Source organism: Amaranthus tricolor, chromosome 6 (genome assembly GCF_026212465.1).
Source record: "Amaranthus tricolor cultivar Red isolate AtriRed21 chromosome 6, ASM2621246v1, whole genome shotgun sequence".
Taxonomy (NCBI): domain Eukaryota; kingdom Viridiplantae; phylum Streptophyta; class Magnoliopsida; order Caryophyllales; family Amaranthaceae; genus Amaranthus; species Amaranthus tricolor.
Genome location: NC_080052.1, coordinates 23,343,922 through 23,357,848, shown reverse-complemented (window position 1 = coordinate 23,357,848; position 13,927 = coordinate 23,343,922). Strand labels below are relative to the sequence as shown.

Sequence of the window (13,927 nt, the reverse complement as noted above, 5' to 3'; positions counted from 1 at the left end):
TTTGCATTTTTTGGCAACTGTTCACTTTGTTTCTTTTAATGTCATCTGTAAACTTATTTATTCTCTCAATTTTAATCACTAATTTTTATATTAAATTATTTTTTTCTTTTCCAATTTTTTTTCCTTTCCACTAAATTTTACATAATTTAAGGAATAGTGAGAGTATAAATTACTTATAAATCTATACGTGACAATTTTCACTGTAAATTTTCGTTATTTTGACATACCGATCACTTATTGACCAAAAGGCATGTCTAATGTACATCTAGACCAGTGCAACAGGCTGGGCCTTCATTAGGGCCCCTGATCCAACCCATCATTATAAAGGTTGAAAACAGGGTGGGCTTAATATGGGGCGGGCTCAAAACATGCCTTATTCAAGATAAAAAAAAAGGGTTGTGTTTATTAGAAAAAGAAGAAAGAAAAACATATTATTTGACCTGGGCTCAAAATATAGTAGATTGCTCGACACATATGATGATATCAATCTTATCTACAAAGCCCAATTCCCCCAATCGATACCTAACTAAAGTCTAGAAGTGTTCGAAACAAATTCGATAATCTAATATTTAATCGACCAATTTATAATCAAATTCGATTAAATCTATAAAAATAAATTTACAATTATGTAAAATCCATCATGGACACATCTAATTTTAAATTGACTCAAATTTCTAATTCAAAATTATCTCGATACCCAAATCAACACCACCATAGCCAACCCATAAAATAACAAGGAGTTTGACATTTTCAACAAAGTATAAAAAATGGTCTTTCACAATCAGAAATGGATACCTCAAATGAGCTCTAATTTATATACACAAACATCAATAATAATAGTCAATTTCACCAAAATAAAAAAAAAAAGAAAAACAATCAATCTCACAACTTATGATTTGAACCGTGCATCCACGCCTTCATCTCTTACAAATCCACTAGTAGCTTTCACCTCTCAAACCATCTAAAAAGCCACCATTTGTACATATAGTGGGTCCCTCTCCAATCTGGCAGGAGAAAGTTTCATAAAAAATATGATTAATTATCTAATCTATCTATTACTACTAAATTAGTAATCTAGAACTCCATATGAGTTCACTCAAGATTATGCATAATTAAAAATTAAAAAATTAGTATAAATAAAATTTATGTTTAGACGAAATAAATAAGATCTTAATTAATAATATTTAAAATTTAAGTAAAGAATAAAATATAGATTAAAAATGATTGATAAACAGTGTCAAAAAACCAAATAAAACAAATAGTAGAGAGTACAATATATGTTAGTGCTGACGCTTTTTGAAGATCTTCCTTGAGCCGAAGGACTCTTTGACCACACTCTCCTTTATGGGTATGAGTTGTCTATCGTTCTTTCCTTTCCAAATCTTGATCATAGTTTTTCTATAAACGGAATAAACTGGGTACGATGATGATGACGATAATGACAATATGTGAGTGCTTCACAAGTAATAGTTTGATAAATAGCAAGTTGCCTAGCTTTAAGCATAATTTCAAAACTTGAAGTATTCTTGATTAATTCTCTTATAATTTTCCAACCCTTTAGCTTGTTTGGTTTTGTGGGTAGCCTTTGCGTTCTTGTCTTCTGCTTTTTGCATTTGCATCTGTGCAGAAGCAGAACTGCATACACCTCCCAAGCTCTTTAATTTCTCAGCTCGTTTTATTAAAATGGCCGACTTATCTTCAGGTATGTAAATGTTCTACTTCTATTTATCTCCCTTTTGGTTTGGCTAATAGATGCATCGATCTCGAATCCTCCATTACATATAGAAGACTATAAGAGTATATAAGCTAATATATAAACTTTTTTTATATTACGGATAAACAGAAAAAAGACGAAAATTAGGTAAGAATCAAATTCATAATCTTATTAGTTATTCCAACTTAAATCAAATCCGATTCTTAAGAATATAGCCTTGTTAGTTACTATGACCAATGATCATACATGTACTTTTAGTTTCTCATGTAATTATGTAGTACATGCATGACTTTGGAGCTAATAAGTAATAACTAAAACAAATTTAATAAGAAACAAAATAATTATTATTTTAGCTATTAATTGATGTCAATATATATATTCTTTAAAATTATTTTAAATTTTTGAATATTTATTTAGATTTTTACGTTATTTTAAATTATTAGGAAATAAATTAATATATAGTCAAAAAAACCAATTAACATAGGCTTTGAGTTAGTCCTTTCGCTAATGAGATTAATATTATTAAAGATTAGGTCGTGAAATAATATAATATAATATATTTTAGTGTTTGATTTAATGATAAATTTTAAATTTAATGCTTTGTTAATTAATATAATTAACTCTACGAATTTGAATGTTGGAGTGTTAAAATATATTGTTGGTCGATGATTAATTATCATTTTCCAAGTTTTTTATTCGATTAAAAAATAAACTGAAAAAATGAGTTAATGAAAATTAAATTTGAGTCTCATCTGCAAAATATAATACTTATTATCATTTAATAAAAAACTAAATTCCAAGTTAAAATATCTTACTTACTACTATTAGTCTATTACTAACTAAATAATTAATTTAAAATAGTCTTGATATAGATAGCCTAAGACAATCTTTCCATTGGTGCATGCATCGATTTCAAGAGTTGGTGTGTTAACTACATGTACAAATTTATGTTATTTTTTTTTGTATGCTTTCATATCAAGATATAAAATTAATATTTACTATAAGTTTGTAAGTTGCATTAATGAAAATCATGTATGATTTCATGGTTTGGTCATTACGTGTGTGCTTTCTTTTAGTAAATTAAATAAAAATTTTGAAAACGAGACTTACAATTTTTTTTTTTTAAAATAAACTTAATTTAAGAAGAAATTAGACTCTTTAGTCATTGATCTTTTGGTAAGCAATAACATCTGGCTCATACGCAAAAGCTTTATCCATTAAAATAAATTCACATAATATATTAATCTAAAGTGATATTAATATTACGTATATATAAATAATGCAACAAAAATAGATATATTTGATCTAAAGTGGAAATTATATAAATAAGGTTTAAATTTTTAATTTCTTAAACGCACATACAAATCGATATTTCATACTATAGATTTCAATATCTTAAATTACATAACTTTTAGAAAGAAGAAAAAGCTAAAAACCTCGACATTCAATTTGAAGTGGTTATTTGAGTTATCGGATTGATTTCGAGTTAAGTGTTTCAGCCTTTTTGGTGAATTTAAAATTGAGTTTTGTATCCACGTTGGTTTTTAAATAATTGAAAATTCATTTTACAATCACGTCAAAGTCAGATAAATAACTAGTCCTATTTTAAAATACCTTTTAACCTAATTTTAAAGTTAAATTATGGTGTGTAATGAATATTGATAATGAAGGAGACAAGGCCGGCCCTAGGCAAGGGCAACCTAGGCCTATGCCCAAGGCTGACCCACAAAAAGTTGAGAGCTCATTTGAATTAGCCGGGTTATTTACAGCGTAGCGTGTGAGTGTTTTTTGAGGTGGATATGTGTAAGGGTGTTAGTTGCAGAGGGGTTGAGTTTGGACGAGAGGGTTGCCGTTGAAGAAGCTTGGAACGAGATCTGATAAATGAAGAGTAAGAAGATGACTCCCTCACATGAAAATTCGAAAGATAAGGGGTTATTTAGTAAATTAAAGAAGGCAAAAGTTAAAAAGTTGGGCAAGTTGATCCATTATAAATAGTACTCCTTAGGGTTAGCAATTCAGTCCGAATCCGACCCTAGTCCGACTCGATTCGAGAAAAATAATTCGATTCGAGTCCGAGGAAAAGGTTATCCGACTTCACGATCCGAATCCAAGTTAGAGACGGACCGGAGTTGGACCTTATTAAAAATCCGACAATCCGACCCTGAAGGAAATCCGACTTTAAATTTGACTTTTAACCTAATATTTTGTTTCCTTTAAAACTCTGGACGTACTAATTCAAGCTCTCTCTCATACTAATTGGAATTTTCAATTTTGAAAAACTACTTGGTATTTTTATTTAGATCAATCAATCAAAATATGACAAATCAAATCAAGAGAAATAAAATACGTCAAATCAAAATGCGAGAAAATTTTGTTAAATTGTAGTATTAGGATTATTTTTAATGTTAAACTTGAATTTAAAGTACGTATTTTTTTGTTAAATTGTATTTGAAAAATATATTTTGTTAACTTCGTATGCTTTAAATCATTAGTACAATATCACAACGATAAAGTTTGATAATAATCCGACTCCGTATCCGACTCCATAGGAGGTCCGAGAGTCCGAGTCGGGGCAAACTTGGAGTATACATAATCCGACTCCGAGTGGAGGTGGATTGCAAAAAAAAAATTCGACTAAAATCCGGAGCAAAGTCGGAGTATATATAATCCTAGCCGAGTCCGACCCATTACCATCCCTAGTACTCCTAAAGTTTAAACTTAAAATTGTACTCTAGAATTTGTGTATTAAATTTTAATTTGATATTGCATCTATACCATATTAATTATTAACTGTAAAATTTTAAAATACTAAATATTAAATAAACACACTATTTATTTCAATATTTGTGTCTCTCTCGGCTTCTTTTTGTTTGTCCACTTTATCTTTTGCATGCATTTTTTAACAAATTTTAAGTCTTAATATCTCTAAGTACACATTATAAAAAATTACAAAAATTATATCTTAAAAACTTTACATCGAGACAAATCTAACAAGATCTCATACGAAAATATTTTATCTTCAATATATATACTTCAAAAATCTAATTTAAATTTCTCTCTCTTAGAGTGGACAAACAAAAAAAAAACGAAGGGAACCTTATAGACCCTAACTTTTAAATGAGATGATTTTATGGTGAGACCATTTTTATTCAACTGACTCAATATATTATCTTAAAGTGATCACTTATAACATTAAGATCACCACTTTAATTCTAAAATGATCACTTTTTTAGTCTTAAAGTGATCACTTTTATAGTATTTAAATGATCATTTACAATCTCAAAGTGATCAATTAGAAAAATATACTTGTACATAGAGAAAATTTGTACATTAATCTATTAAAATTAATATTTATTTTATTCTTATCAATAAATTAAAAGCTAGTCAAATAAAATTTTGTTTGAATTGTCTCAATGCAAATTGTGCAAAAAAAAAATTATAAGTAGGGGCCCATAATAAATCTTTCGCCCAGACCCTTAGAAAACTTAGGGTCGGCCCTTGAAGGAGGAAATTAATTTTTTTAGCCCGTCTTATAGGAGATCGTCTTATCATGAGACGAGTCCATACAAGTAAGTCCATTTCTCTTAGTGATCACTTTGAAATTGTAAGTGATCACTTTAATTTATAAGTGTAACTTTAAAATTATAAAAAAATCATTATTTTAAATATAAATATATATTAGACCAAGCTAATTAAAATGGTCTCATAATAAAACCGTCTCATATGAAAATTTGTGTAATTGTTTTTTGTTAATTTATGTAAAAATGAACAGGCAAAGATGAGAAAAACGTTGGAAAGACGGGTAGCTTCAAGATATTTGGAAAAAGTCCGGCACGTAGCTTTTCCAAGAAAAATTCTAACCCTTTCAAGCGGATGTTCTCCCGCACCAAGTCCGGTACTTATCTTTATCCTTTCCTTTTGTTTATTAGGTAGCAAACGAAAATTTTAAGAGATAATTAAATTCAAAATATTTTATAATTCTTTGCTGCTCTTACCTTTTCTATGAATCATTTTATTTTCCCCTAAAATATCTTATGGTGCATGTCATGTCTTTTTATTTTTTTTTTGCTTTTTTCAAGAAAAAAAAAAAGGATTTTGTTATCATTTCATCAACTAATATAATTTGGGACAATTAAAAATATGACAATTACATTTTACTTTCTATATCCTACTTATTTTTTTTTTCATTATTTTAGTTTAGAGTTTATTTTTTCTCCTAAATAATGTCAAATGAGTGCTGTATTGGAGTATTTATTATAATACTACCACATATACAATTTATTAGTTTTATTTAGTTTTATATGTCGAGATAGTCAAACTATTAATGAACCATTTACTTATTTATTTTATATATTTTACTAGTAATTATTATTTTCAAATTATAAAATTCTTTACGTTGTAAGTTTGATAATTCACATATCAAACATATTAATAGTCAAACTATGCATCCAAAGTCAACTATTGCAAGTAAAAACAACTTCATGATGTATTTATTTAGAGATTAATTGCAAATGAACCATTTACTCCCCTATTTTAATGAGAGGTTTTATTTCCTCTTTTAAGGTATTCATTTCCTCTTTTAAAGGTCTTATTTATTTTTAAAATTCACCCACTATTTATTTTAATTTCAGTCATACATTTTAACTATTTTTTAATTTTTTACACATTTTATTCTCTTTTTTTATTTATCACAAAACATTCATACACCTTTTTTAAAAACACTCCATTTTCAATTATACTAAATCAATGGGACAATAAGTATATTTTATATATCCCAATCAAAAGAAAACGTTCTAATTAAGATATAAATAATGATTATAATATTATTAAATCAGATCATCTGAATTTTCACGTATCCTTTAGTAAACCGGTCATTGAATTAAGCTAGTAAGCTACCTATTTAATATTGTAAAATTTGTATTATGTCATTAAATATGATTATCAGTATTAATTAATTTTAAATGGTTCGTGAAAGTAGATAGCTCGGTTTATCTTCGGATAATTTATATTTGTTTGCTGACTATTACGTCTACGCTTATTGTGTTTTATAATATCTTTATTATTTTCTTTAATCCAATTTACCTATCCACTTCTTTCCTTGTATGACCGATCAACTCTTGCTACGTAAGTAATTAATATTTCTATTTTATAATTAATATCTCAAATTAACCATAATTTGACTGATTAATTTAGATTGAAAGAGAATAAAAAATTAAGGTTAATATATGATGATTGATAAAAACAAATATGACGCACACAATAAATAAAGAAATAAAGGAAATATGTTCGATTGACGAGGAGTATAAATTTTATACGATTTTTATTTATAGGTATATATATTATCATGCTAGTCTAAATCACTTATTATGTTTTATTTTTCTTTGTTCACTACTTCCATTCTATAAATAACAATAAATAAAACATAAAATTATGAGCACACATATTTAATTGAGTTGGTTTTTGTCAATAATATTAACTCACTTAAATCTCAGTGTAAGATATAAATGTCAAATAAAAGCTAACACTTATAATATTGTGTGTTGTTTTGTAGTTTCACTAGTTTAATATCTTAATTCTTCTAAACTTTTGTATTTTTAATGTTTTTTTAGTGATAATCTATAAAAAATGGTCACACTAAAAGACGTACATATTCAAACTCATAATGTATATATTAAATGAATATATCATTTATCAGGGTTTTTTTATTATTAAAAATATATGTTATATTTTAATTAAAAATTCACTAAAAGCGCTTGTGATTCAATGGATAAAGCATCTGCATGTAGAACAGAAGGTTTGGGTTTTGACCTCTACTGGACACTCGAGGTTTTTTGACTGTGCGTATCTCTCTTTACTCCCTTCTTGGGGAAAGGGTACGATTTGTCCACTGTCTTGTACGAAATACTGAAAGTGTTACCTTTAAACTTTAAGTAATTTTTAAAGTGATGTTATTTGGGCATACATATTGGTAGATAAACCAGCAAATGAAGCGGATGTTGAAATAGATGAGAGTAGTAGCAATGAAGATCGAGAAGCAGGTGCTGAGGTGGCAGATAATGACACCAATTACGTTGAAAAAATCATTCATGAGAAACCAGTAGAAGTAGATGATGTTTTAAATGTCATCAAAGAGACTACTCATACTATCGTCAACAAATTAGCAGATGATGTTAAAGAGACTACTGACTCTATTGTCAAGCCAGCACAAGAAAATGCTACAAAACTCGTCCAACACTTCGTTCATCAAACGTAAGTCCTTCTTCTCTATCAAATCTATATTTATAATTTAATTTAAACTATAGAGATCTAATTAATTATGATTGTTAGGGTCGGCCCTGGGATAGGTAAGGAGTGTCGTTGCCCAAAACCTAACATACATAGGGATACGTCTAATTTCTATGTAATCCATGAGTCACACTACAAATAAATTCGTAAAAGGCGATGACAACCCTGTCATCGTCATGGGCGATGGCCAGGCGACAGATAGGCAAAGACCAGGTCGTCGCCATCTGTGTTTCGTAATTGGGCGATACTGGGGTTGGTTGCCAACTCGTCGCCCCATACCAACTTGTTTTTTGTTTGTATTTTATATTATAGGCGATGACTGGGCCAGAGTTGGTACGGGTTTAACCATCTTTTATGAGACCATCTCAAATCAATAAGTTTATATTTTACTAATTTGGATTATTGGACTATTTAACGCATATATAAAACGTGTCTCATGATGAGACCGTCTCATACAAAAACTTATGTTTAAAAATATGTGTAGAATTTATAAGTGCTGAGCCAAGATTATTGTTATGGTGATTACTTTGCAGGATTAATACAGATCCTCTACCAGAATCCATAAATCCTACAGCAGGTAACTTTTATTATCATCAATTATCTTTTTAATACTGAGCATTTTTGGAAAAAAAGTAACCATTCATTTTGTGAACATAAAGAGCAAAAGGACGTAGTAGTTTCCTTTTGTTTAATTTGATTATTACTGCAATTAATTTATGTGCCGAAATTCATTGGATTCGAGTACAATTTCCATATTACTCCCACATATGATTCATTAAATTTGCACATTTCCTACCTGAAATTAAATTTTTGTGCAAAAGTTTTGATCAATATTTAAAGCTAAGAGTGCACTTTGTAATTACTATTACCCCTTGTTTGTTTGTTGTGGTAATTGGAATGATTAATTTGTACTGTATATGTTCATGAAATGTATCATGTTATTAAATTTCATAGTGATGAAACTATGATCATAAAAAACTTTTTTCACGATTTTTCATCACCACCTAATATCACATCTCTAAATGGTAATGCTTTGGAATAAATTTTGTGAAGAAAATGAGATAATTGAAGCAAAACAAGTAGAATCATTAAGTTTATCTAGGGATTTTCCTACAAAAATTACATTAACTTTTCACTATCATTCCTCACCCAAGGTTATCAGGATCAGGATTCTATCTAGGATCGTTCAGGGGTAGGATCGAAATCGGTATCGGATCGTAGGATCGTGTGATCCTACAATGCATTAATGTGCTTTGGATTACTAATTATCAATTAAATTTGTTCTTTTTTAAGTTTTAAGGTGTAAGTAAACTTATTTGACTTTATCTATCAAATATGAAAAATAATGCTTTTTAATAATCACTTTAAACTGCAAATTAAGAAAAATTTGAATATTATAAAAGTATTGATATAATAATAATAATAATAATAATAATAATAATAATTATTATTATTATTATTATTATTATTATTATTATATATATATATATATATATATATATATATATATATATATATATATATATATATATATATATATATATATAAGTGAAATTTAGATTATATGAAAATATTTTACAATTAAAACTACCCATGGATCGTAGGATCGTAGAATCGAGTTATGATGTTACCACTATAATTTTTGAGCTAAATGGAATCGCACGATTCTACCACATTAAAATCCTACCTACGATTCGGATCGATCGCCTATTTTTGGATCGTATGATTGAATTGTAGATCAGAATCGAGATTCTGATAACTATGTGCCTACGATTTATTATGACATTCAAACAAGTTACCAGTTCAATTTACTTATAAAACATAAATATTATAAAAATATACATTGAAACGAATTAAGTAAGATATTATTTTACTACTTTTTCTTAAACACAAAGAATAAAAGGTGAAACAAAATTGATTGATGAATAGTACTTACTATACAAACGTAAGAACTAATTCCAACAAAATGGGACTCTCTTCGCGACCTCCTCATGATGAGGGTATGGTTTGCCTTCTTTCCTATCTTCTCAGACCCTATTTTGAGCGGGACTTATTGAAATGATGATGATGATTGATTGCGAATGTAAAAACAGCAACTCATGAAGAGAAGAAGCCCGAATCGTTCCTTGAAAAATTAAAGGGAGAAGTACAAAAAATCAATGAAGAGATCAAGGACAAAGCCATGGAGAGTGGGCTCGAAGAATTACTAAACAAAGACATTCCTAACCAAAATGACAAAGCACTACAAGGTGATCAACAATCTCAATCTACTCAAGATGAGAAGGAAAGCCAAGACACTAGAAGCCTCAATACAAATGAAGCAACACAAGGAGATAACCAAGAGAATGAAAAGCAAGAAGATAATTGTGTAACATCTTTAGCACAAGGGCTACAAATGATATGTGCTCCATGGAATAATAAAAAAGATAATTAATGTTTGTTGGATGTATGTAAATATATCCAAATGGATATGTATAATTGGGTTTGTATTTAACTTTGTATTGCATCCAAGGTTGTATGATGACCTTGAAGGTGTGGAGATTGCAACAAAACTTTGTGTATATCATGATTTGAAATTTTATTATGCTAAGAAGAAACTTTGATCATAATGATCATTGCAATTTGCATCAAGTGTATAATTTTTTTCCTAATTACTTTATTCGTTCCTTAAAGAAATTCTCATTTGTCATTTTGGATGTTTTATTTGTTAGTTTCGTAAAAAATATTTGTATTTATATCACAAATTTTGGATAAAAATAACCTTATTCATCCTCATTTTAATATTTTAATAATACTTATGATTCCCACAAATCTTCCATTAATTTCATTTTATCATTTTTATATTCGTCATCGTCCTCAGTTATTTCTCATTAACTTTATATAAACATTTTTTTATTAATTATGGTCCCCATATTTTTTCCACTAACTTTTTTTTAATATTTTTAAAATGTTTATGGTCTCCACTTTTCCTCCATAAAATTTTTCCTTCATGAAATATATTTTTTTTGGCAAATAAAAACTTTTTCATTCACCAGAAAAAACTAATATACATCAAGGTAAGGAAAACTCAAACTTCCTTATTTGCATAAGTGTGGAAACGAGGCCCACCCTCTATGAAGGGTTTCCTCGTCCCACTCTTCATGTGCATACGAGAAAGGAGAGGCCTAAATAACAACCAATATTTTAGAGTCAACTATAGAGTCCAAATCTATACAGAGAAACTATAAGATTTACGGACAAAAAAACCAGCAAATAACAAAGCTGGCACAGTATCAGCAACAAAAGAAAAAGGCAGCCAACAAAAAACAGTTGCACCAGACCAGATTATCAGCAACAAAAAACAGCTGCATCAGACCAGAAAATAAACCTTTCAGAAGACCAGAATTGGTCATTAGCTGCACCAGACACATACAGCAGCAAGAAGAGACATCAGACCCTGAGTGTCTCCAAACACAGCAAACACAGCACGCTGTAGCACAGATTAGAAAAACACATATTTCAACAGAAACACAACAAGAGAACCCAATGTCACCAAACATCAGCTCATATCTCAGCACCAGAGAAGTACCGACTGCATTTGAGATAAGTATCTAATTATAGTGCCGAAAGTTTAAGCCTTATCTCCTGTTGGATGCTTTTAATGATGTATGTAGGGTGTTTCACTACACTATTCCAAACTGCATCATTTCTACATTGCCAAATGGCATAAATGGTGGATGCCCAGATGGCACACATGATATTTTGCTAATGTTTAGTGAGTTTAAACCTCCGAAAATACATAGTAACGAGTGGCTTAAATTTGATCCCTACCATTTAGCCATGTCCTCAGCATATTGAATACTGAATGGATAATCAAAAAATAAGTGAGGAACAATTTCCCTGCTAATTGCACATAACAGGCATAAATCATCATCTACAACACCAATCGAGTGTAGTCGATCCTTAGTCTTGAGCTTTCCCAAAGCCACGAGCCAACAACAGAATCTGGCTCGTGGCTTTGGAGATAGATAATCTTGAGGTTTCCATGTAGATCTCTTTGATGGAGTAAGTATTGCAAAAGATCCATTTACTCCATGTATCTTTGATAGAGCAAAGTTTCTTCACTGCCCAACTAATTGTAGGTTGAGCATTATATAACTCCCATCTGCCGCCTTTGGTTAAACGCCATGAATCCACCTAACCCACAACGAGTCCTTCGTCACATGAATAAGCCATGCAATTTTCCCCACTGCAATGTGATTCCAAATATGAATATCGCGAATGCCCAAACCTCCCATCTTTTTAGGCTTGCAAACATCTTTCCACTTGACCATGCCTAGTCTATGAGACTGAAAAATGCCAAACCATAAAAAAGACCTACAAATAGAGTTAATACATCGGATAACCTTCTGTGGGAGAATAAAGATTTGGCACCAACATGCAGATATCCCTGTCACAATTGAATTAATGAGTTGTAGTCGAGCTGCATAAGAAAGATTTTTGGCTTGCTAGCCCTGAATTCTACTCGTCATTTTATCAACTAAAGACTCACACTCAGCAATAGATAACCTCCTAGAAGAGAGTGGAATACCTAAGTATCTGAAAGGAAGATAACCAAGAGGAAAATGATTCAAATCACTAATAGCCTGCTTGGTATGAGGATCAACACCTGCTGCATATACTGCTGACTTAAAGGCATTGGCTTAAAACCGGAAGCTTGGGAGATTGACTGGATGCACTCATAAAAAACTCTAACTGATGAAATATCTTCCTTGCAAAAAAGCATCAAATCATCTGCAAAGCACAGGTGAGTAAGCTTGGTTCTCCTGCACTGAGGGTGAAAACCATATCTGTCCTCAACACTTTTCAAAGAGCGAGACAAATATTCCATGCCAATCACAAAGAGTAAAGGGGATAAGGGATCTCCTTGGCGAAGACCTCTCTTAGCTTGAAAGGGAGGCGTAGGATAGCCATTGATCATAAGCGTATAGCTCGTGGAAGTAATGTAAGCCATAATAATACGAATGAAATGAATCAAAAAATTAAGAGCTACTAGCATATCCCTTAGAAATTTCCAATCCATGGTGTCATAGGATTTGCAAAGTTCAATTTTGATTAAACAGTTAGCAGCACAGTGATACCTGGAGTATTGTTTAAGTAGGTCCTGGCATAAAAGAATATTATGCATAATGCTGCGATCAGTGACAAAAGGCCCTTGGGTTGGATCAATTATGCTTCCAAGGACCAACTTCAACCTTGAATTGATGAGTTTGGATATAAATTTAAAAAGGACATGACAGCAAGAGATGGGTCGGAAATCACCAGGATGAGAAGGACATTTAACTTTGGGAATCAAAGTAACAATCGTGGTGTTCCAACTTCGAGCCATCTTACCACTACAGAAAAATTAATTGATAGCCGCAACAATACCATCAACCACAATTTCCCATGCTGCTTTGTAGAATTTACTATTAAAACTATCCAGACCAGGAGCTTTGTCTTCAGGAATGCTCCACATAGCCGCCTTAACTTCCTCTCTACTAAATGAGAGGTTTGACAAACCTCTTTGAGCGTAAGTTAGGATGTGCCCGTTGCGGGCAATATCCAGATTGATTTTAGCTTTGTTAAAATCAGCACAAAAGAGATTAGTATAAAACTGATAAAACTCATCCTGGATTAAAGAAGGGTTAATGATATCCTCTCCCCTGAGATGAAGACAAGTAATATGATTCATTCTCTGACGATGCTTAATGCTTTATTGAAAGAAACGTGTGTTCTCATCACCCAAATGAACCCACTTCATCTTCGCTTTCTGGCGTAAGGCAGAGTCCAATTCAAGATTAAGCAGCCTCACAGTATTAGAAGCCTATTGTTCTAGGGTAGCCAGCTCCTCATTATTAGGATCCTGATGAAGTTGCTCTTGGATGTTACATAAAGAGAGACGGGCCT

The 13,927-nt window shown here is 30.6% G+C and overlaps 1 protein-coding gene across 1 annotated transcript; it reads left to right on the top strand.

Moving 5' to 3' along the window:
• The first annotated feature begins 1,504 nt into the window (after positions 1-1,504).
• On the top strand, positions 1,505-10,675 carry LOC130815159 (uncharacterized). Its single transcript, XM_057681529.1, has 5 exons — positions 1,505-1,702; positions 5,487-5,609; positions 7,687-7,963; positions 8,533-8,576; positions 10,093-10,675. Exons 1-5 carry the CDS (start codon positions 1,684-1,686, stop codon positions 10,431-10,433), a joined length of 804 nt encoding a protein of 267 aa, XP_057537512.1. The 5' UTR covers positions 1,505-1,683; the 3' UTR covers positions 10,434-10,675.
• The last annotated feature ends 3,252 nt before the right edge of the window (positions 10,676-13,927 follow it).